We start from the raw sequence: 24,644 nt of genomic DNA, 5'->3' as shown, positions 1-24,644 counted from the left end.
TAGGCAAGTTGAGAACAAGTTCTCATTTACAATTGCGACCTGACTTATTGAAGTGACTAAGTTAACCGTAGTTGGCTTGCTAGCAAGCAAGGGATAAGAACGTTGCCTAGCCAGTATGGAAATGGAACATTTAGAACGAACAACTGTCCATAGATATAGAACAAGAAGACTGAACGACTGGGTTGCATCTCTAGCAACCGAACCGATAGAATGAATGACCAGTCGGCTTGGGTCCCGACACAACCCTTGATTTGTGTCGGGACTGTACCTTGTGGAAGGATGAAATAGTATAAATAAATACATCAACATAACGTTTTTAAAAATTAAAATATGTCAATCATTATTTGAATATGTTGGTAACCCGTTGTATAAAAGTGATAATGCCCTCGAAACCAGTGTTTGGAGGTTATGCTGTATTGGCACGGTTTGCTGGCCATCGACTTCGTCTCGGGTCTAACAACACCCATGCCAATATATCCTCCAAAAACCGTCTTCGAGGGCATTATCACTTAAACAACTACCTCTTACTTGACTCAACTGCAATGTACCCACCCAACCTACTGTAAGCATTATTACTATATATTTTACGATTCAAATCCAGTCATTTTATCCTACCAACCACCATCTAGCTAACTGATGCTACTGTATTGCACTGATATTGTAGAGAATCCCCTCTGAACCCTCTCTCTTTGACCCAGGGAGTAAAGGAGAGTTTGTGATTATCTCTGAAACTCTCCCAGAAGGCTCCCTAGTAACCTCCCTAACAACGGCATTGTGAATTGCCCTCTATTGCAAAACAATAGTCAGGCTCTGATTGGGGGGGGATGGTAAAGCTGCTTGATGAAGCCTTTTAATGATAAAACTCCCAGGGTCAGAGAGAGGGTTCAGAGGGGATTTCTACAGATACTGTCAATATATTATTATTTATTTCATCTGTGAAATAAAACTGTTATACATGTTACAAGTATACAATGTATTGTTTTCCCTCAGAAAACAATTTGAAGTGATTATACTGTTTTTGGTCTTCTTATACATCCATAGCACAGGTGTCAATTTGGATTTTTCAAGGCTATGTGTTGCATGTATAGTAAGGAGTATTTGATCTTGTACACATTGGCAGTAGAATTGCAGTATACCAACAAATCATTTATGAATGAGAAAATGAGATAGAAACTAAGGGAAGGGAAAGGCGATGGGCCATCAGTGGAAGGTTTTTCAAAGGATTCTGAAGGTGTGATCTGCCTCCTTGACTTCAGCGTAGACACCGGTGGATGAGGGGTAGTTGTTGCGGATGGTTCTGACGACATAACTGGGTAACACTTTTCTCTGACCGCTGCCATGCTGTACGCTTTCCAATCCTCATTCCAAGACCACTCTGTGAGCCACAAGTCTATACTGCCGAGAAAACTATTGAAGGAAAAAAAAAGTCAGCTGTGTGAAAGCAGAATAGCAATAGGTAGCGGGTACAGCGAAATGTAATTCAGAATGTTGAAGAAATATTTATCAGGGTGCAGCGAAATGGAATTCAGAATGTTGAAGAAATATTTATCAGGGTACAGCGAAATGTAATTCAGAATGTTGAAGAAATATTTATCAGGGTGCAGCGAAATGGAATTCAGAATGTTGAAGAAATATTTATCAGGGTGCAGCGAAATGGAATTCAGAATGTTGAAGAAATATTTATCAGGGTGCAGCGAAATGGAATTCAGAATGTTGAAGAAATATTTATCAGGGTGCAGCGAAATGGAATTCAGAAAAGAAATATTTATCAGGGTGCAGCGAAATGGAATTCAGAATGTTGAAGAAATATTTATCAGGGTGCAGCGAAATGGAATTCAGAATGTTGAAGAAATATTTATCAGGGTACAGCGAAATGGAATTCAGAATGTTGAAGAAATATTTATCAGGGTGCAGCGAAATGGAATTCAGAATGTTGAAGAAATATTTATCAGGGTGCAGCGAAATGGAATTCAGAATGTTGAAGAAATATTTATCAGGGTGCAGCGAAATGGAATTCAGAATGTTGAAGAAATATTTATCAGGGTGCAGCGAAATGGAATTCAGAATGTTGAAGAAATATTTATCAGGGTGCAGCGAAATGGAATTCAGAATGTTGAAGAAATATTTATCAGGGTGCAGCGAAATGGAATTCAGAATGTTGAAGAAATATTTATCAGGGTGCAGCGAAATGGAATTCAGAATGTTGAAGAAATATTTATCAGGGTGCAGCGTTGAAGAAATATTTATCAGGGTGCAAAATGGAATTCAGAATGTTGAAGAAATATTTATCAGGGTGCAGCGAAATGGAATTCAGAATGTTGAAGAAATATTTATCAGGGTGCAGCGAAATGGAATTCAGAATGTTGAAGAAATATTTATCAGGGTGCAGCGAAATGGAATTCAGAATGTTGAAGAAATATTTATCAGGGTGCAGCGAAATGGAATTCAGAATGTTGAAGAAATATTTATCAGGGTGCAGCGAAATGGAATTCAGAATGTTGAAGAAATATTTATCAGGGTGCAGCGAAATGGAATTCAGAATGTTGAAGAAATATTTATCAGGGTACAGCGAAATGGAATTCAGAATGTTGAAGAAATGCATACTGAGGGCAAATAGAGAATCACATTACAAATGACCACTAACCCAAATAGGTATATAACAGATCAAATACTAAATGTGTTATACCTTCCCCAGGTTTGCCTAACTAGTAAGAGCAACTTTCAAACAATATCCTACACTCTTCCCTTCCACTGACTTCAAATCAAATCACATTTTATAGGTCGCGTACACAGACTGTTAAACAGCCATCACTAACACTGAGTGGCTGCTGCCAACATACTGACTCAAATCTCTAGACACTTTAATAATTAAAAAAATGGATGTAATAAATGCAATACATGTAATAAATGCATCACTAGTCACTTTAAACAATGCCACTTTATAGAATGTTTACATACCCTACATTACTCATGTATATACTGTACTCTACCATCTACTGCATCTCGTTCGGCCATCGCTCATCCACATATTTATTTGTACATATTCTTATTCATTCCTTTACACTTGTGTGTGTAAAAGGTAGTTGTTGTGAAATTGTTAGATTACTTGTTAGATATTACTGCATGGTCAGAACTAAAAGCACAAGCATTTCACTACACTCGCATTAACATCTGCTAACCATGTGTATGTGACCAATACAATGATACAATGATACATCATGATACACATGATGCTAACCATGTGTATGTGACCAATACAATGATTTGATTTGATTTGAGGAGCTGTGACATTGGGTGCTGTAGGTCTCCTGTAGGTCTCCTGGAGGGCAGGCAGTGTGCTCCAGTGATGAGTTGGGCTGACCGCACCTTTGCGATTGCGGACGATGCAGTTGCCGTATCACCGGGTGGTGATACAGCCTGACATGATGCTTTCAGTGGTTTATCTGTCAAAGTTTGTGAGGGTCTTAGGGGTAGAGCCAAATTTGTTCAGCCTCCTGAGGTTGAAGAGATGCTGTTGTGCCTTCGTCACCACACTGTCTGTGTGGGTGGACCATTTCAGATTGTCAGTGATGTGTACGCCAATGAACTTGGAGCTTTTCACCTCCACTGCGGCCCCGTTGATGTGGATGGGGGCGTGCTCCCTCTGCTGTCCACGATCAGCTCCTTTGTTTTTATTGACGTTGAGAGAGAGAGGTTATTTTCCTGGCACCACGCTGCCATGGCCCTCACCTCCTCCCTGTAGGCTGTCTTGTCATTGTTGGTTATCAGGCCTACCACTGTTGATGATTGAGTTGGAGGCGTACGTGGCCACGAAGTCATGGGTCAACAGGAAGTACAGGAGTGGGCTGAGTATGCACGCTTGTGAAGCAAGTGGGGACAGCAGACTGGGATAGGGAGAGATTGAATATGTCCAATAACACTCCAGCCAGCTGGTCTGCGCATGCTCTGAGGACGCGGCTAGGGATGCCGTCTGGGCATGCAGCCTTGTGAGGGTTAACACGCTTAAATATCTTACTCACAACGACCACGGAGAACGAGCGCTCACAGTCCTCGGGAGCGGCCTGTGTCGGTGGCACTGTGTTATCCTCAAAGCAGGCGAAGAAGGTATTTAGCTTATCCGGGAGCAAGACGTCGGGGGCTGCGACGCGGATGGTTTCCCCTTTATAATCTGTGATTGTCTGGAGTCTCTGCCACATAAGTCTTGTGTCTGAGACGTTGAATTGCGACTCCGCTTTGTCTCTGTACTGACATTCTGCCTGTTTGATTTCCTTACGGAGGACATAACTGGACTGTTTGTATTCAATCATATTCCCAGTCAACTTGCCGAGGTTAAATGCGGTGCTTCGGCTTCAGTTTTGCGCGAATGCTGCCATCTATCCACGTTTTTTGGTTTGGATAGGTTTTAATCGTCACAACATCCCCTATACACTTCCTGATGAACTCAGTCACACGTCAATATTATTTTCAGAATCAACCTGCTACATGTCCCAATCCACGTGATCAAAACATTCTTGAAGCAAGGATTCCAGTTAGCCTGACCAGCGCTGATAAGACCTTAGCATGGACACTTCCTGTTTGACTTTCTGCCTATAGGAAGGGAAGAGAAGAATGGAGTAGTGATCTGATTTGCTGAAGGGAGGTCGGGAGATGGCCTTGTAGCCATCCCGGAAGGGAGAGTAACAATGGTTGAGAGTTTTTGAAGCGCGAGTACTGCAGGTGATGTGTTGATATAACTTGGTAGTGTTTTCCTCAGATTTGCTTTATTAAAGTCCCCAGCTATAATAAATGCAGCTTCGGGATATGCAGTTTGCACAAGGTCCAGTGTAGTTCCTTGAGAGCTGTCATGGTATCAGCTAGAGGGGGAATATACACAGCTGTGACAATAACCAAATACATTTCTCTAGGGAGGTAATGCGGTGGGCATTTGATTGTGACTCATCGCACACAAAACAGGCCAATCAACTCAAGCTGTGCACATAAACTGAACGTTGATGGTAGCAAAAAGGCTAATAAAATAACTTACTTAGAGAGTTGTGAAAGAGAGGAACATTTCTTTTTTATTAAAGCGGTGTTTGTGAAAAACAATGGAGATGGAAGAGACTGAGGAGAGTCAACCCAGTGTCTGAAGGCAAGGAGGAGAATCCTTAAACAAGTTGAGGAGGAGAATCCCTGGCTGCATTTCAGTGACCAGTTCTCCTTCAAGCACAGGAGAGGAGACGGTGCAATCATGCAATGCAAGCTGCTTACCCACAATGGTAACAAAAAAAACTCTGCCTTGAACTTGAGGAAATGTGTAGAGCTAAGATAACAAGATATGAATGCTTACTTTTTTTCTATGGATGGCTTTAGCAGCTAGTAGCCTAGTTATATAGCATGTTAGCATGCTAACTTTAGCTAGCTATCCTTGCAGTTAAGTTAGCTTGCCATAGTGCCCACACAGCTCATCACTAAGTAAAGGACCCTGGGACTAAACACCTCCCTCTGCAACTGGATCCTGGACTTCCTGAAGTTCCTCGGTGTCCACATTTCTAATTTTATTACATTTTCATTTAACCTTTAACTAGGCAATTCAGTTCAGAACAAATTTTTATTTACTATGACGGCCTACCAAAAGGCAAAGGCCTCCTGCGGGGACGGGGGCTGGGATTAAAAATAATTAATAAAATAAAAATATAGGACAAAACACACATCGCGACAAGAGAGACACAACAACACTACACAAAGAGAGACCTAAGACAACAACATAGCATAGCAGCAACACATGAAAACACAGCATGGTAGCAACACAACATGACAACAACATGGTAGCAACACAACATGGCAGCAGCACAACATGGTAACAGTACAAAGCATGGTACAAACATTGTTGCGCACAGACAACAGCACAAAGGGCAAGAAGGTAGAGAAAACAATACATCATGCGAAGCAGCCACAACTGTCACTAAGGTTCTATCATGATCCAAATACACCAACACAGTCATGTAGAGGGCACGACAACGCCTCTTCCCCCTCAGCAGGCTAAAAAGTTTCTGTATGGACCCTCAGATCCTCGAAGAGTTATACATCTGCACCATCGAGAGCATCTTCACTGGCTGCATAACCGCTTGGTATGGCAACTGCTTAGCATCCGACCGCAAGGGTCGTGTGTACACTACAGAGGGTAGTGTGTACACTAGAGAGGGTAGTGCGTACACTAGAGAGGGTAGTGCGTACACTACAGAGGGTAGTGTGTACACTACAGAGGGTAGTGTGTACACTAGAGAGGGTAGTGCGTACACTACAGAGGGTAGTGCGTATGGCCCAGTACATTACTCGGGCCGAGCTCCCTGCCATCCAGGACCTCTATACCAGCGGTGTCAGAGGAGACCCCAAAAATTGTCAAAGACTCCAGCCACCCAAACCCCAGACTGTTCTCTCTGCTATCGTACGGCAAGCAGTACCAATGCACCAAGTCTGGAACCAACATTACCCTGAACAGCTTCCACCCCCAAGCCATCAGACTTCTGAACAATACTGCTAAATAGCCAATGAAATGGCTACCCAGACAACCTGCATTTACTTTTTTTCTGCACAACTCTCTTGCACTGACTCTATGCACACACTGGACTCTTTATACACACGCACGCACGCACGCACGCACACACACACACACACACACACACACACACACACACACACACGCACGCACGCACGCACGCACGCACGCACGCACACACACACACACACACACACACACACACACACACACACACACACACACACACACACACACACACTACATACACACACATGACATGCACACACATGCATTCTGACCACACACACCACACACACACTTTCACGCTCCCCACATACGCTGCTGCTACTGTCTGTTATCTATCCTGTTGCCTATTCACTTTACTGATATAGTGCCTTCAGAAAGTATTCACACCCCTTGACATTACATTTTTTGTTGCCTGAATTTAAAATGGATTAAATTGAGATTTTTTGTCACTGGCCTACACACAATACTCCATAATGTCAAAGTGGAATAATGTTGTTAAAAAAAAAATGTATAACAAATTAATGAAAAATGTAAAGCTGCAATGTCTTGAGTTAATATGTATTCAACTCCTTTGTTATAAAAAGCCTAAATAAGTTTAGGAGTCATTATTTGCTTAATAAAGTCACATTGACAAGAGTAGTAGATTAAGGCCTATCTCTCTGTGTGACATTTTAAAAACACAACTTGCATACGCCCACGCACAAACAGTCATGAATAAGTTTCACTTTCACACGCACACACACACACACACACACACACACACACACACACATGGAGTACAAAGAAGAATGAACTCTGAGAGGGAATTGGTATTGATTAAAGAAAATAAGAAAAATATCAAAAAATGAATGAATCGGGAGTGGCATTTATTAAAATAATGATTAAAGGCTAAGTATGTTAAAGGTTGCAAACAGGGTTGCAAGGTTGCAAACTTCCATATACTATGGAAGATATTCAAGGGTCATTAGAGGAATGCAGTAAATTGTTAACAGTTTTATAATGTTGTTTAGCTTAGAGGAACAAGACCTTAGGGGCCCATTGGAGGGTAATAATGAAATGTTATAATGTTGTTTGCTTTAAGGTACGATGCGTATAGACTATATTTGCTAAGCCTAGGCCATCATTGTAAATAAGAACGTGTTCTTAACTGACTTGCCCAGTTAAATAAAGGTGTAAAGAAGAGAGGAAAATATGAACAAGGCCTTAGGAGGTTCATATTGAACTGTTATAATGATGAAATGTTGTAATGATGAAATGTTATAATGATGAAATGTTGTAATGATGAAATGTTGTAATGATGAAAGGTTGTAAGGATGAAATGTTGTAATGATGAAAGGTTGTAATGATGAAATGTTATAATGGTGAAATGTTGTAATGATGAAATGTTGTAATGATGAAATGTTGTAATGATGAAATGTTATAATGATGAAATGTTGTAATGATGAAAGGTTGTAATGATGAAATGTTGTAATGATGAAATGTTGTAATGATGAAATGTTGTAATGATGAAATGTTGTAATGATGAAATGTTGTAATGATGAAAGGTTGTAATGATTAAATGTTTAAGTTGGTGGATGTTTAAGTAATACGAGTATTTGGAGTAAGATTAGAGTAAGGAAGGTTCATGATAATAAATTACTGTTTTAAAAGTTAAAGGTAATTAAGTATGATAAGGGAGTCAGTTGGATTTGGAAATCCCTAGGTTTAGAGCGGTTAAGAGGTTGAAGCGGACATCCTGCTTTGGTGAGAAAAAGGTGGGAGTTAAGGGGGGCTGAAAAAGCACCTTTTTGAACGATGGCCTCCTTACGTGTTTGATCACCACTGAATGCGTCATTGGGGTAGGTGTTAGCCACAGTGTGTTAGCCAAAATGGAGGGTATAAAGGAGGCATGATTTTGGATGAGGACTCTTTTTTTTTAGCTTGTTAACTGCTGGAAGAAGATTTTAGCTTAAAATGCATTTAGATTTTTATTATACTTGGTTTTTATTCTTAAAGTAAAATAAGTGTTAGGGCAAAAACCAAAATGTTCCCCTTGGTATGGGGACAGGGACAGCGGCGGAAACTCTACTGTTAGCAGCAGGAGGTGGCAGGTAGCCTAATGGTTAGAGTGTTGGGCCAGTAACCGAAAGGTTGCTAGAGCGAATCTCCAAGCTGACAAGGTAAAAATATGTTGTTCTGCCCCTGAGCATGCAACAGCCCCAAAACATCACTGCTCTAGAGGAGATCTGCATGGAGGAATGGGCCAAAATACCAGCAACAGTGTGTGAAAACATTTGACCTCTGTCATTGCCAACAAAGGGTATATAACAAAGTATTGAGATAAACTTTTGTTATTGACCAAATACTTATTTTCCACCATAATTTGCAAATAAATTCATTAAAAATCCTACAATGTGATTTTCTGGATTTTTTTCCCCCTCATTTTGTCTGTCATAGTGGAAGTGTACCTATGATGAAAATTACAGGCCTCTCTCATCTTTTTAAGTGGGAGAACTTGCATAATTGGTGGCTGACTAAATACTTTTTTCCCCCACTGTAGCTGAAATAACAGTTTGATAAATGGAACTCGAAAACACTGAATTGAGAGTAATTTGAGTAAATAGGGGGAAAGCCGGTATTATTTATTTTTGGGTGATTTAAATTATTTTTTTGTCTGCTGATAGTTGCTTCAGGGTTATTGAGTCTAAGAAGGCTGTAGTACCAATCCAACTGTTATTTAATTCTTATTTATGTACATTTTCATAGAAACTATATATTTTTTATTAATAGCTTTGTTGTTTCTAATTAAAGCATTTGTATCCTTATCTTTTAAAATTCTAACTGGATTGGCGTGTATTCTTTTTGTCATGGCTGCGAGGTGATAACCAGGTTTATTTGCCATGAAATAGTATGCTTTATTTGAGTTGCACCTGTAGTTGTTAGCTCACTTCAAAGGTAGAAGATCATATTCCTGGTTAATTTCACAAATTGCATTTTCTTCTATACCTTGTAAAGATTTTTTATGGGCTAAGATAGTGATTTATTTATATTTTTCTATCATTTGAATTTCCAACTCAGATGTAAGTTTAGCAGAGTATGAGATTATCATTGCCATAATGTACGCATTAAAAACATCCCAAATTATGTTGGGGGTCGGCTTTTCTCTGTCCTGTATGTCTACATTTGTATTGGTAAAGGTTTTAATTATACATGTCGGGTCTTGAAGATGCATTCTCCATTTTCTATTGTTAGGTGTATGTTCTGTTTGTGTATTTAAGCATGATACAGGAGAATGATCCAATATCACTTTATCATGGATTTTTGAACCCAGTATATTGTTGAGTGCATTTTTGGAAATAAAAATGTAGTCAATTCTTGAATAGCTTTTCTTACTTTGAGAAAAAAATGAGTAGTACTTTGTAGTTGGGTATCTCCAGGGGTCCTGTAAAATATTTGTAGAGATGACATATTTCTGCCACTTAGGAGGCTCCTTGAATTTCCCGTTTTTATTGCTATGTCTGTCTAACTTGCCGAATGTCTGATTTATGTCGCCTGCTAAAATAAGAATGAATGTCTGGGTTTGATTTAATATAGCTTGAATTCTATCTGAAAACACCACATACAATGAAATCAATGTGTATTTTTCACCATGTAAGGTACAGTTGTGGCTAAAAGTTTTGAGAATAACACAAATATTAATTTTCACAGTCTGCTGCCTCAGTTTGTATGATGGCAATTTGCATATACTCCAGAATATTATGAAGAGTGATCAGATGAATTGCAATTAATTGCAGTCCCTCTTTGCCATGAAAATGAACTGAATCGCCCCAAAAATATTTCCACTGCATTTCAGCCCTGCCACAAAAGGACCAGCTGACATCATGTCAGTGATTCTCTCGTTAACACAGGTGTGTGTTGACAAGGACAAGGCTGGAGATCACTCTGTCATGCTGATTGAGTTCGAATAACAGACTGGAAGCTACAAAAGGAGGGTGGTGCATGGAATCATTGTTCTTCCTCTGTCAGCCATGGTTACCTGCAAGGAAACATGTGCCGTCATCAATGCTTTGCACAAAAAGGGCTTCACAGGCAAGGATATTGCTGCCAGTAACATTGCACCTAAATCAACCATTTATCGGATCATCAAGAACTAGAAGGAGAGCGGTTCAATTGTTGTGAAGAAGGCTTCAGGGCGCCCAAGAAAGTCCAGCAAGCGCCAGGACCGTCTCCTAAAGTTGATTCAGCTGCGGGATTGGGGCACCACCGGTACAGAGCTTGGTCAGGAATGGCAGCAGGCAGGTGTGAGTGCATCTGCACGCACAGTGAGGAGAAGACTTTTGGAGGATGGCCTGGTGTCAAGAAGGGCAGAAAAGAAGCCACTTCTCTCCAGGAAAAACATCAGGGACAGACTGATATTTTGCAAAAGGTACAGGGATTGGATTGCTGAGGACTGGGGTAAAGTCATTTTCTCTGGTGAATCCCCTTTCTGATTGTTTGGGGCATCCATCAGTCCTGTGTCATGCCAACAGTAAAGCATCCTGAGACCATTCATGTGTGGGGTTGCTTCTCAGCCAAGGGAGTGGGCTCATTCACAATTTTGCCTAAGAACACAGCCATGAATAAAGAATGGTACCAACACATCCTCCGAGAGCAACTTCTCCCAACCATCCAGAAACAGTTTGGTGACGAAAAATGCCTTTTCCAGCATGATGGAGCACCTTGCCATAAGGCAACACTTATGAAATGCTTGTAATTATACTTCAGTATTCCATAGTAACATCTGACAAAAATATCTAAAGACACTGAAGCAGCAGACTTTGTGAAAATTAATATTTGTGTCATTCTCAAAACTTTTGACCATGACTGTACAATTCAAAAGTAGAAAATGTCCTTCTTGGTCCATGTGCTGGGATATAAGGGAAAAGGGTGTATTCTTATTTATCTGGATGCCTATACCTCTGTTGTTACCACAGTAGGTGGAAGCATAGGCCTGTTCAACACAGCTCCTCTTTAAATATGTTTAATTGCTCCTTTTTTGAAGTGTAACTCTTGCAGGAAACCACATCTGCTGACAATCTCTTTAAATGTTCAAGAACCTTATGGTTTTTTCCCCCTGTGCACAATGTAATCAGTTGGATTTTGTTGGCTCTTACTTGTATAGAATGAAAGTTAACCTTGTCTTTCATTGAAGAACCAGATAAAACATTTGAGCAGACATGCCATATGAGCGTGTTGGACATCCCGTGGGTATGGAAGAATCATAGTATGAGTGCATAGTTATTGTATACATTACATATAGAGAATGTGTGAACATGTAGGCTGAGCAAACATTTAACAGGGAACAGACAAAAACCATAAAGAAAGTACTTCTTATGAATTAAATGAAAGTATAGTGGCTGGTGGGGCTCTACATGGGGCGAGTGGGTCCACCGAAAAGAGCAAAGTGAGGTGAGTGGAGGCACCACTCATACTTCAGGGAAGTGTCTGATGCACCAGATTCCAGGTGACAACCTCAAGAAGCTGGTTGAGAGAATGCCAAGAGTGTGCAAAGCTGTCATCAAGGCAAAGGATGGCTACTTTGAAGAATGTAAAATATATTTTGATTTATTCAACACTTTATTGTTTACTACATGATTCCATATGTGTTATTTCATAGTTTTGATGTCTTCACTATTATTCTACAAATGTAGAAAATCGTAAAAATAAATCAAAACTATGGAATGAGTAGGTATGTCCAAACTTTTGGCTGGTACTGTAAATAGAGAAGAACAGTTTGGGGAAAGTAGAGTATAGTTTGTATTAGGGGAGGGGAAAATAATATTTTCACAACATACGATAAGCAGGTCTTAGGTATCACTGTATGTAACCTACAGTGCCTTCATGGCTTTTCCCCACTCCATCTTCTTCTCAGTGCAGGGAACTCCACTCTGTCCACTGAGGTCCCCATTATGCAGAATGTTTGTAGGCCTTCGACTGGAAAGGTTTCTTGCAGCTTGATTAAGGCTTCATCAGCGCTTGTGAATTACATCCTTTGCGTTCCCTTCCTTACCCACAGCACTGCCGGGAAGCGGAGTTGAGATTTTATCCCATTTTCCTCAAGAGGCTGTCTGATTGGCAGGTATTCCTTACATTCCTTTCTCAGCTTAGCAGACAGGTCCTGGAATAATCGAATGGTCTGGCCTTGGATTTTGATCTCCTTCCCCCCTCGCGCTTTCAGAATGTTGACTTTGGTCTGATAGTTCCAAAGTGTGAACATTATCATTCGTGGGTATTTAGAATTTTTCTGTTTCATGCAGATCCTATGGCATCAATCCAAATCCTCTGGTGATATACCCACATCAAGTTCCTCTATCAGTTTGACCACGTAACTGGAAAGTTCTGGTAAGGACAATAATGTCATGTTGTTACATCTCATTCTGTTTTCTTGCTGATCCAATTCCTCTTCTAAAGTTTGTTTCCAAAAGACACATTTTTGTTGTCTTATTCGTTCAAGCGTACGTTTTGTTTGTGCGTGCATCTCTCAAAGACTGCAGTGTATAAAGTCCGAAAATCTGCTGTCTCACCAACTGTCACCAAGGGAGCAACCCAAGGCTCGATCCTAGGCCTCACACTCTTCTCAATTTACATCAACAACATAGCTCAGGCAGTAGGAATCTCTCTCATCCATTTATATGCAGATGATAGTCTAATACTCAGCTGGCCCCTCCCCGGATTGAGTGTTAAATCTACAACAAAGCTTTCTTAGTGTCCAACAGGCTTTCTCTACCCTTAACCTTGTTCTGAACACCTCCAAAACGAAGGTCATGTGGTTTGGTAATAAGAATTCCCCTCTTCCCACAGGTGTTATTACTACCTCGGAGGGTTTAGAGCTGGAGGTAGTCACCTCATCCTTGGGAGTACGGCTAGACGGTACACTGTCCTTCTCTCAGCACATAGCCTGCAGCTTTGACATAATCGCTCCTCTTTCACCCCAGCTGCTAAACTAACCCTGATTCAGATGACCATCCTACCCATGCTAGATTATGGAGACATAATTTATAGATCGGCAGGTAAGGGTGCTCTCCAGCGGCTACAACACTGCACTCTATACTCCTCTATAAACTGGTCATCTCTGTATACCCATCGCAAGACCCACTGGTTGATGCTTATTGATAAAAACCCTCTTAGGCCTCACTCCCCCCTATCTGAGATGTCTACTGAAGCCCTCATCCTCCACATACAACACCCGTTCTGCCAGTCACATTCTCTTAAAGTCAAATCAAATCAAATTTATTGATATAGCCCTTCATACATCAGCTGATATCTCAAAGTGCTGTACAGAAACCCAGCCTAAAACCCCAAACAGCAAGCAATGCTGGTGTAGAAGCACGGTGGCTAGGAAAATCTCCCTAGAAAGGCCAAAACCTAGGAAGAAACCTAGAGAGGAACCAGGCTATGTGGGGTGGCCAGTCCTCTTCTGGCTGTGCCGGGTGGAGATTATAACAGAACATGGCCAAGATGTTCAAATGTTCATAAATAACCAGCATGGTTCAATAATAATAAGGCAGAACAGTTGAAACTGGAGCAGCAGCACAGCCAGGTGGACTGGGGACAGCAAGGAGTCATCATGTCAGGTAGTCCTGAGGCATGGTCCTAGGGCTCAGGTCCCCAAAGCACACACATCCCTGGGTTGCTCCTCTTTTCAGTTCACTGCAGCTAGCGATTGGAAGGACATGCAGCGAACGTATAAAACGAACGTATTAAAGGACAACTTATCATCTATCTAAATGCCAAGATATTTGTAAGTAGGGATACGATCAATATGGGCACCGTCTAAGGTACAGATGCTTAAATATTTTAAGTCATTTTTATGCTCTCTAGAAAACAACACATACTTGCTTTTTCTCACATTCAATACTAATTTAAGATCAATAATGGTATTTTGTAAAACAATTGAAAGCAGACTGTAGGTCAGATAGAGCCTGGTCGACAGTAGGGGCAATAGAATACACAACAGCATCGTCCACACACAGGTGCAGTTTAAAAAAATCACAGACAAACAAATATTGTTCATGTATTTGGTATTTTATTAGGATCCCCATTAGCTGTTGCAAAAGCAGCAGCTACTCTTCCTGGAGTCCACATGAAACATGACATAATACAGAACATCAATAGACAACAACAGCTCAAGGACTGAATTACATACATTTTTAAAAAGGCACACGTGGCCTACATATCAATGCATACACACAAACTATCTAGGTCAAATAGGGGAGAGGCGTTGTGCCGTGAGGTGTTGCTTTATCTGTTTTTTTTTAAACCAGGTTTGCTGTTTATTTGAGCAATATACGATGGAAGGAAGTTACATGCAGTAAGGGCTCTATATAATACTGTATGCTAATTTGTTCTGGATATGAGGACTGTGAAAAGACCCCTGGTGGCATGTCTGGTGGGGTAAGTGTGAGTGGAACTGGTCTTCCAGTTACTGCAGAGGCATGGATGTTCAACTTTCTTTCAAGTTGGTCCATGTTAGAACCAGAACAAAATATTAAGAAAAATATATATATTTCTGTCTGGAACCATCATTCATTGCAACCTGGTCTCAGAGCATCTCATATTATTTTGTATGTAAATCTGGCCACTCCTTTTCGAATATGTTACATTTCACATGGTTACATGAGACAGAACTACATACTTAAGACAGAAAACGAAAGCAGGGGTGGTTGGTCGGGGTGGATGGGTAGGCGTATAATGCAAATGTCTAGCAACCCAAAAGTTGCGAGTTTGAATTGCTCATCACAGACAACTTTAGCTTTTTAGCTAATTAGCAACTTTTCAACAACATGCTACTTTTTAGCTACTTTGCAACTACTTCCCCTTCCCCTAACCATAACCTTAAACCTTTTAGCTAACACTTCCCCTAACGGTGACCTTAACACTTTAACCTAACTCCTAACCTTAACCCCTAACCCCTAGCTAATGTTAGCCAGCTAGCTAACGTTAACCACTTAGCTAGAATTTGTAACATATCATACGTTTAGAGAATTCCTAACATATACAATTAGCAAATTCGTAAAATATAATATGAATTGTAATTCATAACATATCATATGAAATGGGTAATGGACAACCACAAATGAATTACATACCATAAGAAACGTAATATCAAATTAAGTGTCTGATACAGGATAATATGAAATACTCTGAGACCAGGTTACAACAAACTACATATCCCACAAGCCATTGATGTTCTTTTTAGTTCTGTGTGCTTCTAATTTAAGCCATCATCCACCACTATCAACAACGTTACTGCAGCAATGCTTCACTGGTCTTCTCTGCGTTTTAAAATGCATCAATTTATTCTGCAAGACTAGAGGATATAATATCTATAGCTAAATGGAGATTACTCGTGCCAGACCATCGCTGTTTGGAGATATAGGTGAGTTGTTTTATTTGTGTCTCGCCTGTCTGAAAGTTCAAAGAGGCTAATGCTCATGACGTAAACAGCATGAACGCTTAACCCACAATCAAAATCATAGTAAAATATTTGTCATGCCTCTCCCTTGTTGAGTATTTTATTTAGCTGGCTTATTCAGGCCTAATATTAGAAAACGTTCTGCTCTTCCTTGTTTTACTGACCTAATTTGAGACCATCCAGCTAAGCTTGTTATAACAAGCTAGAGACCAGTGTATTAGAGCATGTACTATTTTGTGGGCTACGTAGGTAACCTGGGTGATCCTTATATAACATTCATTCGCTGTATCTAGCTTTTTTGCCGACCAGATTATTAATCTAGCCAATGTTGTCTAGATGTAATACATTTAGGTTAGGGCTATGCCTGTGCATGTCACCAACCATCACATAGACAGACAGCGGACGTCAGCAACGGGTAAGCCTCGTAGGGAGGGAGTTGCGGGTTTATGACAGGATTCACGTGTCGTGAGAGCGGTGTCTTGGACCAATGATTTATTGCTCTGGAGCCTACAAAGGGTTTCAGCGAGAACTCAACATCTAGCACCGTGTTTTTTCACTGCTTGACTTGGACTGAAATAGTTGCCGTTACTCATTTTCGGTGCCTCTAGTATTTATATTTAGGTGCAGGAGCTCCACAATACGTTCGAGCTCATATTTATAGTAGGAACAAGAGCTGAAGCGTTAGAAAGTGAGAGGTACCGGTGTTGTGCCGAACCCCACCCCCCTTGCACACACTCAATGCTTCATTGTTGCGACTTGCTTGGTAGTTGAGATTTCTGTTCTTCACTCCGTTGTTAGTTTAGCCTACATTTCACTGATCTGAGTTGCAGAAATCATTTTTTATTTGTGTCCTTCAAGGCAGTTGTCATTGATCACGTTAGGCTTTGTTTCATTTTTTTTTTATGGCGGTTTGATCGCGGGGGAAGCACTAGTAATGTTTACAGTTTTCGGTTTGGCTATTTGTTTCAAGTGTATTAGTCTATAAATCAATCTCTTTCCCAAAATTCGTAATCTCTCCCATGTATTATTCGACTGGTAGTTGTTCTGAAATATCTATTGCTTGCCTACATTTCACTCCCTCTGTGTTCAATATAACACACACACATTCAATACCCATTTCGGGTGCCTATGAAGTTTGTTCTATAGAAAGTATTTGACTCTGATAAGTGCCACAGAAATTATTTGACTCTAGCCGCAAAATTAAGGAAATTAGAAGGGGGGATTTCGGCAAGGCCATTTACTTGCCTGCCGAACCCCCCTAATTTCCTTAATTTTGTGGCTACAGTCAAATCATTTCTGTGGCACACACTACTGGTCAACATGAGCTACCAAAATAATTATGATGTGTACCAGTCCTTTCAGTCCCAAGATAGAAGAGAGGGGGGGGATTAATAATGACTGTATGTGTGTTATATTAAACATAGAGGGAGAATTCTGGCAGGGGGAGAGATTTTCGGCACAACACTGGTACTCAGCTCCAGTGAGCTCCCGCCCAAATCAACAACAGACATTATTGAATAATTATTGAATAATAAATACAGACCTACATTAAAGGCCTACTTTGTGTAATGAGCTCAAATAATTTGACTGTAAAATATATAATTGCCCTCTTTGTATCATGAAAATTAGATCAACAGTTATTGGGCAGAATAAATAGATATAGGCATCCTACAACATGTGCATGTACTGTCTGTATCATACAGTGAGTTTCAAAAGTATTGGGACAGTGGCCAATTGTGTTGTTGTTTTGGCTCTGTACTCCAGCACTTTGATTTGAAATGATACAGTGACAATGAAGTTAAAGGGGTAGAATGTCAGCTATAATTTGAGGCTATTTTCATCCATATCGGGTGAAACGTTTAGAAATTACAGCCCTTTTTGTTCAAAGTCCTCCCATTTTAGGGAACCAAAAGTATTGGGACAATTTCACTTATATGTGTATTAAAGTAGTACAATTTTACTATTTGGTCCCATATTCCTAGCACGCAATGACCACATCAAGTTTGTGACTCTACAAACTTGTTGGATGCATTTTATGTTTGTTCTGGTTGTGTTTCAGATTAATTAGTGCCCAATAGAAATTCATGGTAAATAATGTATTGTGTCATTTTGAGTCACATTTTTATTGTAAATAAGAATAGAATATGTTTCTAAACACTTCTACATTAATGTGGATTCTACCATGATTACAGTTAGTCATGAAGGAATCGTGAATAATGATGAGAGAGAAAGTTACAGGCACACAAATATCATACCCCCAAGACATGCTAACCTCTCACCATTACAATAACATGGGAGGCTAGCATTTTTTAATTTTTTTGGGGGGGGGGGGTATGATATTTGTGCATCTAACTTTCGCATTCATCATTATTCATGATTCATTCAGGATTATCCGTAATCATGGTAGCATCCACATTAATGTAGAAGTGTTTTAAAAACATATTCTATTCTTATTTACAATAAAAGTGACTCCAAAATTATTTCCCATTCATTTCTATTGGACGAAGTGCCAAAGTGGGGGAGTCGTAACAACAAAACATGTGTCACTGTCCCAATACTTTCGGACCTCAGCGTATATATAGGAATTCATTGGTTTTCTCCCTCCCTCCCGGGCCTGCAGCTCATGGCCTGGGGTTCTGGACAGACCGTTCGGCGGTACACGAGGCAGCAGCCCAGGGAAAGGCTCTTCAGCTACAGAAGCTGATCCAGGGAGGGGCAGCAGTTAACATAGTGGCTGTGGACTCCATAACCCCCCTCCACGAGGCCTGCATACAGGGACAAACACAGTGTGTCCGGTTGCTGCTGGACGCTGGTGCTCACGTGAGTCAGAGGGCTATTTTTCTCTTGTGATAGGTCTGTCGGTAATGGTACTACTGCTGAATTTGGAATGGGGGGGAATCCTTAAGGTGGTGACATCTCTGCAGTAACCCCTACATGCAAACAACTGTGACTGTTTCTGTGAGGGCCGGGAGACCTTTGAACAGAAGCCAAATTCAGAATTTGAGGGGGAGCTAGTCCCTGGGAGCCTAAGGGTTTTTAGATTTGAAATTACACATTGATTTGTTATACGACTGTTTATAAAATGGACCATCAATAGTTCAGATTCTCTATTTAAGGACTCTTGAGAGGTACCAGTGAACATTTTTAAAAATTGAGGTGCTATAATGTTGATTTGTGTGTGCCTGCCTGTCTGTCTCACTCAGGTGGATGCGCGGAACATTGACGGCAGTACCCCTCTGTGCGATGCCTGCGCTGCGGGCAGCCTGGAGTGTGTGAAACTACTCATACAACATGGGGCTACGGTCAACCCTCCGCTGTTCACCTTCTCACCCCTCCACGAGGCCTGCATGGGGGGTACATGTTCATGTTGTGAGAGGGGGCGAGGGCACGGCAGTCACACAGTATAAAGAACACACACATACAGTGGGATAATGGGATACATCTGCATTGTTTGCTGTTTGGGGGTTTTAGGCTGGGTTTCTGTATAGCACTTTGTGACATCGGCTGATGTAAAAATAAAAAATAAAAAAGCTTTCTAAATACATTTGATTGATTGATATTGTGTAGTTAGTCCCCCTCAATACCCAAGTGTCAAACTATGACTGACCTGGGTGTGTGTGTGTGTGTTACAGGTAACTCTGACTGCGTTCAGCTCATGATAGACGTGGGAGCTCTGATGGAGGCCCATGACTGCCACTTCGGGACACCGTTACATGTAGCGTGTGCCAGACAACACTTTGACTGCGCCAAGGTCCTCCTCAATGCAGGTGGGTGGACCACATTGTGGTAACATTATTTCAAAATGTTGTTTTGCTCCTGATCATTCAAAGACTATTAATGGGACTGTGCTCTCTCAAGTAAATAAGTACCTAACCTTAAAAAAAAAGGTGATATTTGATATTTGACATTTGAAGCATTACATCAATTCAAACCATAACCAGATCTTGACATTTTGCAGTTAAAACAATGTCCTGTACTTTTTTGATTCAGGTTGTAGTTTTCAGAACGTGTAGTCTCGACCACTTCCCTTTAAAGTCAAACCTTTTCATCTTCTCCAAAGGGGCGAACGTGAACGCTGCCAAGCTCCACGAGACGGCGCTCCATCACGCAGCCAAAGTAAAGAACGTGGATCTGATCGAGCTGCTGATTGAGTTCGGTGGGAACATATATGCCAGGGACAACCTGGGCAAAAAGCCCATCAACTACACAAGTCAAGGTTCTCCCACCAATATCTGCCTAGAGTTCTATGAAAGTAAGTATTTCTATTCATGCCACGTAGGTAGAAAAGACTGGAAAAGTGTAGAGATTATCTTATGTATGAAAATATGACCTTCAAAGAGAGATTTTCACACTACTGAGCAGAGCTGAGCTGCATTTGTTATGCATCCACCGTGGTTGTTATGCATCCACCGTGGTTATGCATCCACCGTAGTTGTTATGCATCCACCGTAGTTGTTATGCATCCACCGTAGTTGTTATGCATCCACCGTAGTTGTTATGCATCCACCGTGGTTGTTATGCATCCACCGTGGTTGTTATGCATCCGCCGTGGTTGTTATGCATCCGCCGTGGTTGTTATGCATCCGCCGTGGTTATGCATCCGTTGTTATGCATCCGCCGTGGTTGTTATGCATCCGCCGTGGTGGTTATGCATCCGCCGTGGTTGTTATGCATCCACCGTGGTTGTTATGCATCCACCGTGGCATCCGCCGTGGTTGTTATGCATCCGCCGTAGTTGTTATGCATCCGCCGTGGTTGTTATGCATCCGTGGTTGTTATGCATCCGTGGTTGTTATGCATCCGCCGTGGTTGTTATGCATCCGCCGTGGGTGTTATGCATCCGTGTTATGCATCCACCGTGGGTGTTATGCATCCACCGTGGGTGTTATGCATCCACCGTGGGTGTTATGCATCCGCCGTGGGTGTTATGCATCCACCGTGGGTGTTATGCATCCACCGTGGTTGTTATGCATCCACCGTGGTTGTTATGCATCCACCGTGGTTGTTATGCATCCACCGTGGTTGTTATGCATCCACCGTAGTTGTTATGCATCCACCGTGGTTGTTATGCATCCACCGTGGTTGTTATGCATCCACCGTAGTTGTTATGCATCCACCGTAGTTGCTGGAACCATGCTGGAGAGGACAATATGAAAATAAAATATTTAAGAAAATATTAGAACCTCACAATGCAGTTCAGGTTGGCACAACAGTGTGAAAAGGGTTAATATAATATAATTATCTCAACGGACATGTTTTCGTTCTTTACCAGATACTCCCCTCAGTCTACAACAGATCAGCAGGATAGCTCTGAGAACAGCACTGGGCAGAAGAGCCCTGGACGATGTGTCCAAACTGGGCTTGCCCAATCGCATCACCTGCTACCTCTCATATCAGCCACCACCAGATCTGGACTTGGACTTTGACTACTTCTAACAAGCCCCATCCTACTTCTAACAAGCCCCATCCTACTTCTAACAAGCCCCATCCTACTTCTAACAAGCCCCATCTTACTTCTAACAAGCCCCATCCTACTTCTAACAAGCCCCATCCTACTCCTAACAAGCCCCATCCTACTCCTAACAAGCCCCATCCTACTCCTAACAAGCCCCATCCTACTCCTAACAAGCCCCATCCTACTCCTAACAAGCCCCATCCTACTCCTAACAAGCCCCATCCTACTCCTAACAAGCCCCATCCTACTCCTAACAAGCCCCATCCTACTCCTAACAAGCCCCATCCTACTCCTAACAAGCCCCATCCTACTCCTAACAAGCCCCATCCTACTTCTAACAAGCCCCATCCTACTCCTAACAAGCCCCATCCTACTCCTAACAAGCCCCATCCTACTCCTAACAAGCCCCATCCTACTCCTAACAAGCCCCATCCTACTCCTAACAAGCCCCATCCTACTTCTAACAAGCCCCATCCTACTTCTAACAAGCCCCATCCTACTCCTAACAAGCCCCATCCTACTCCTAACAAGCCCCATCCTACTCCTAACAAGCCCCATCCTACTCCTAACAAGCCCCATCCTACTTCTAACAAGCCCCATTCTACTCCTAACAAGCCCCATCCTACTTCTAACAAGCCCCATTCTACTTCTAACAAGCCCCATCCTTTTTACGAGTCTGTTTTGTCTTGTGCCGAACGATTCCACCACATAGGAATAAGCCTGGTCCCAGATCTGTTTGTGTTCTTGTCAATGCCAACTCATTGTAATGCTGACATTTTTCAACCAATTAGCATAACAATGGCTGATTGCACAAACAGACTGGCACTCAGACAAGATGGGAATGTAGATGCAGGGTAGCCTGGTTCCAGATCTGTTTGCGCATTCTTGCCAACTCCTATTGTCATTGTCAGGCTAAAAACACATTGACAACGACTATAGGAGTTGTTTATACAATTACAAACAGATCTGGGACCAGGCTAGAAGCAAGAGAGCCCAAACTCATTTGTCTGAGTTAAGGTTTCAGTTAAACTACAATGAAAAGTAGGGATATGAATGTAAGCTTACTGATGTGACAGGTGTCAGCTAGCTATGCTCGAAAGACGGAGGGCGATACTCAAATCTGTATCGCTGAAGGGTTATATTTCTATCCATCTGTAAAGGTCATTTCTCATTGAGCCGAGATATGCAGCGTTCACCTTAAATGCAGTCTCTACGATACGGATTGAATCTAGGCCTAAGCGTTCCCACTAAGCATAGTCTTATGCTTGTACCCAGATCTATTTGTCCTGCCTTATGTTTGGGATGTTGTGCCTTGCCAACTGCAAGACGACACAAACAGATCTGGGACCAGGCTAGTCTGTCCAACCTTTCTGAATTCTTAAATCTTTTAGCTAAGCTTTTAGGATTGTGTAATTATGTGTAAATATCAAACATGTATGTTTATTTTGAATAATGTGTATATAAACTATGTAAATAATACAAATGATTTGATTTATGTAAATTCCATGAATACTGTATATGTCTATTTTGAGTTTATAAGTGTTGCATTTTGTCTTCTTCTGTATGGTTGGAGTGTTAGAAATGAGGGTGTTGTCGCAGGGGTCAAGTGCACACCCCTTGAAATGAATTTGTTATCATATTAATTGATTGTATTGTTCTTAATACTTTTTACTCTTCCATTGTTGCTTTACTGAAAATAAATGATGCACAGTACCAGTCAAAAGTTTGGACACACCTACTCATTCAATAGTTTTTCTTTGTTTTTTACTATTTTCTACATTGTAGAATTATAGTGAAGACATCAAAACTATGAAATAACACATATAGAATCATGTAGTAACCAAAAAAGTGTTCAACAAGTCTAAATATATTTTCTATTCTTCAAAGTAGCCACCCTTTGCCTTGATGACAGCTTTGCACACTCTTTGCATTCTCTCAACCAGCTTCATGAGGTAGTCACCTGGAATGCATTTCAATTAACAGGTATGCCTTGTTAAATGTTAATTTGTGGAATTTCTTTCCTTCCTTTTCCAATAAGTTGCATTGTGACCAGGTAGGTGTGGTATACAGAACATAGCCCTATTTGGCAAGAACAGTTCAAATAAACAAAGAAATTACTTTAAGACATGAAGGTCAGTCAATCCAGAAAATGTCAAGAACTTTGAAAGTTTATTCAAGTGCAGTTGCAAAAACCATCAAGCGCTATGATGAAACTGACTCTCACGAGGACCGCCATAGGAAAGGAAGACCCAGAGTTACCTCTGCTGCAGAGGATACGTTCATTAGCTACCAGCCTCAGAAATTGCAGTCCAAATATATACCACATTATTCTGCAGTGATACGCCTTCCCATCTGGTTTGCGCTTTGTGGGACTATAATTTGTTTTTCAACAGGACAATGACTCAACACACCTCCAGGCTGTGTAAGGGCTATTTGACCGAGAAGGAGAGTGATGGAGTGCTGCATCAGATGACTTGGCCTCCACAATCACCCGACCTCAACCCAATTGAGATGGTTTGGGATGAGTTGGCCCGCAGAGTGAAGGAAAAGCAGCCAACAAGCATATGTGGGAACTCCTTCAAGACAGTTGGAAAATCATTCCAGGTGAAGCTGGTTGAGAGAATGCCAAGAGTGTGCAACGCTGTCATCAAGGCAAAGAGCCTCTACTTTTGAAGGATCTCAAATATAAAATATATTTTGATATAACACTTTTTCAGTTACTACATGATTCTGTGTTATTTCATAACTTTGATGTCTTCGCTATTATTCTATGTAGGAAATATGTAAAAATAAAGAAAAACCCTTGAATGAGTAGGTGTGCCCAAACTTTAAACTGCTACTGTATATTGTGTTATATGTTGGAACATGTAAACCGAGCACCAAGCAGTGCCATATTCACAATACTTGTTGAGGAGAAATACAGAACTACTGTGTGGTTAACATGAGCTTTTATCTGAAATGACAAACTGTCAGTTAATAATCTGTTGGAGAATGGGGAAGGAGCATCTTGTTTGGTGGATGTAGCCATGGAAGTAGGGGCTTTCCAGGGTTAAAACGATTGCGCAAGTAAGCATGGTTTAGCGGTCACTGTCTGCTTCCGAGCATGCTGACACACACACACACACACACTAGAGGACTTCCTCTTTCTTCACATCAGAGGTCTTGTTCTCTTCACCAGTGACAGCTGACAAACGGAAATCTCACAGCATCGA

General features: G+C 41.2%; 1 protein-coding gene across 1 annotated transcript; it reads left to right on the top strand.

Moving 5' to 3' along the window:
• Positions 1–15,761: 15,761 nt before the first annotated feature.
• Positions 15,762–22,007, top strand: asb13b (ankyrin repeat and SOCS box containing 13b). The gene is made up of 6 exons (XM_024380259.2): positions 15,762–15,941; positions 18,598–18,797; positions 19,181–19,331; positions 19,610–19,744; positions 20,038–20,229; positions 21,250–22,007. The coding sequence occupies exons 1-6, from the start codon at positions 15,899–15,901 to the stop codon at positions 21,411–21,413; spliced, it is 885 nt and encodes a 294-aa protein (XP_024236027.2). The 5' UTR covers positions 15,762–15,898; the 3' UTR covers positions 21,414–22,007.
• Positions 22,008–24,644: the final 2,637 nt, after the last annotated feature.

The sequence above is a fragment of the Oncorhynchus tshawytscha genome, linkage group LG19 (assembly GCF_018296145.1).
Source record: "Oncorhynchus tshawytscha isolate Ot180627B linkage group LG19, Otsh_v2.0, whole genome shotgun sequence".
NCBI classification, from domain to species: Eukaryota; Metazoa; Chordata; class Actinopteri; order Salmoniformes; family Salmonidae; genus Oncorhynchus; species Oncorhynchus tshawytscha.
This window is presented reverse-complemented; position numbering and strand designations above follow the sequence as displayed.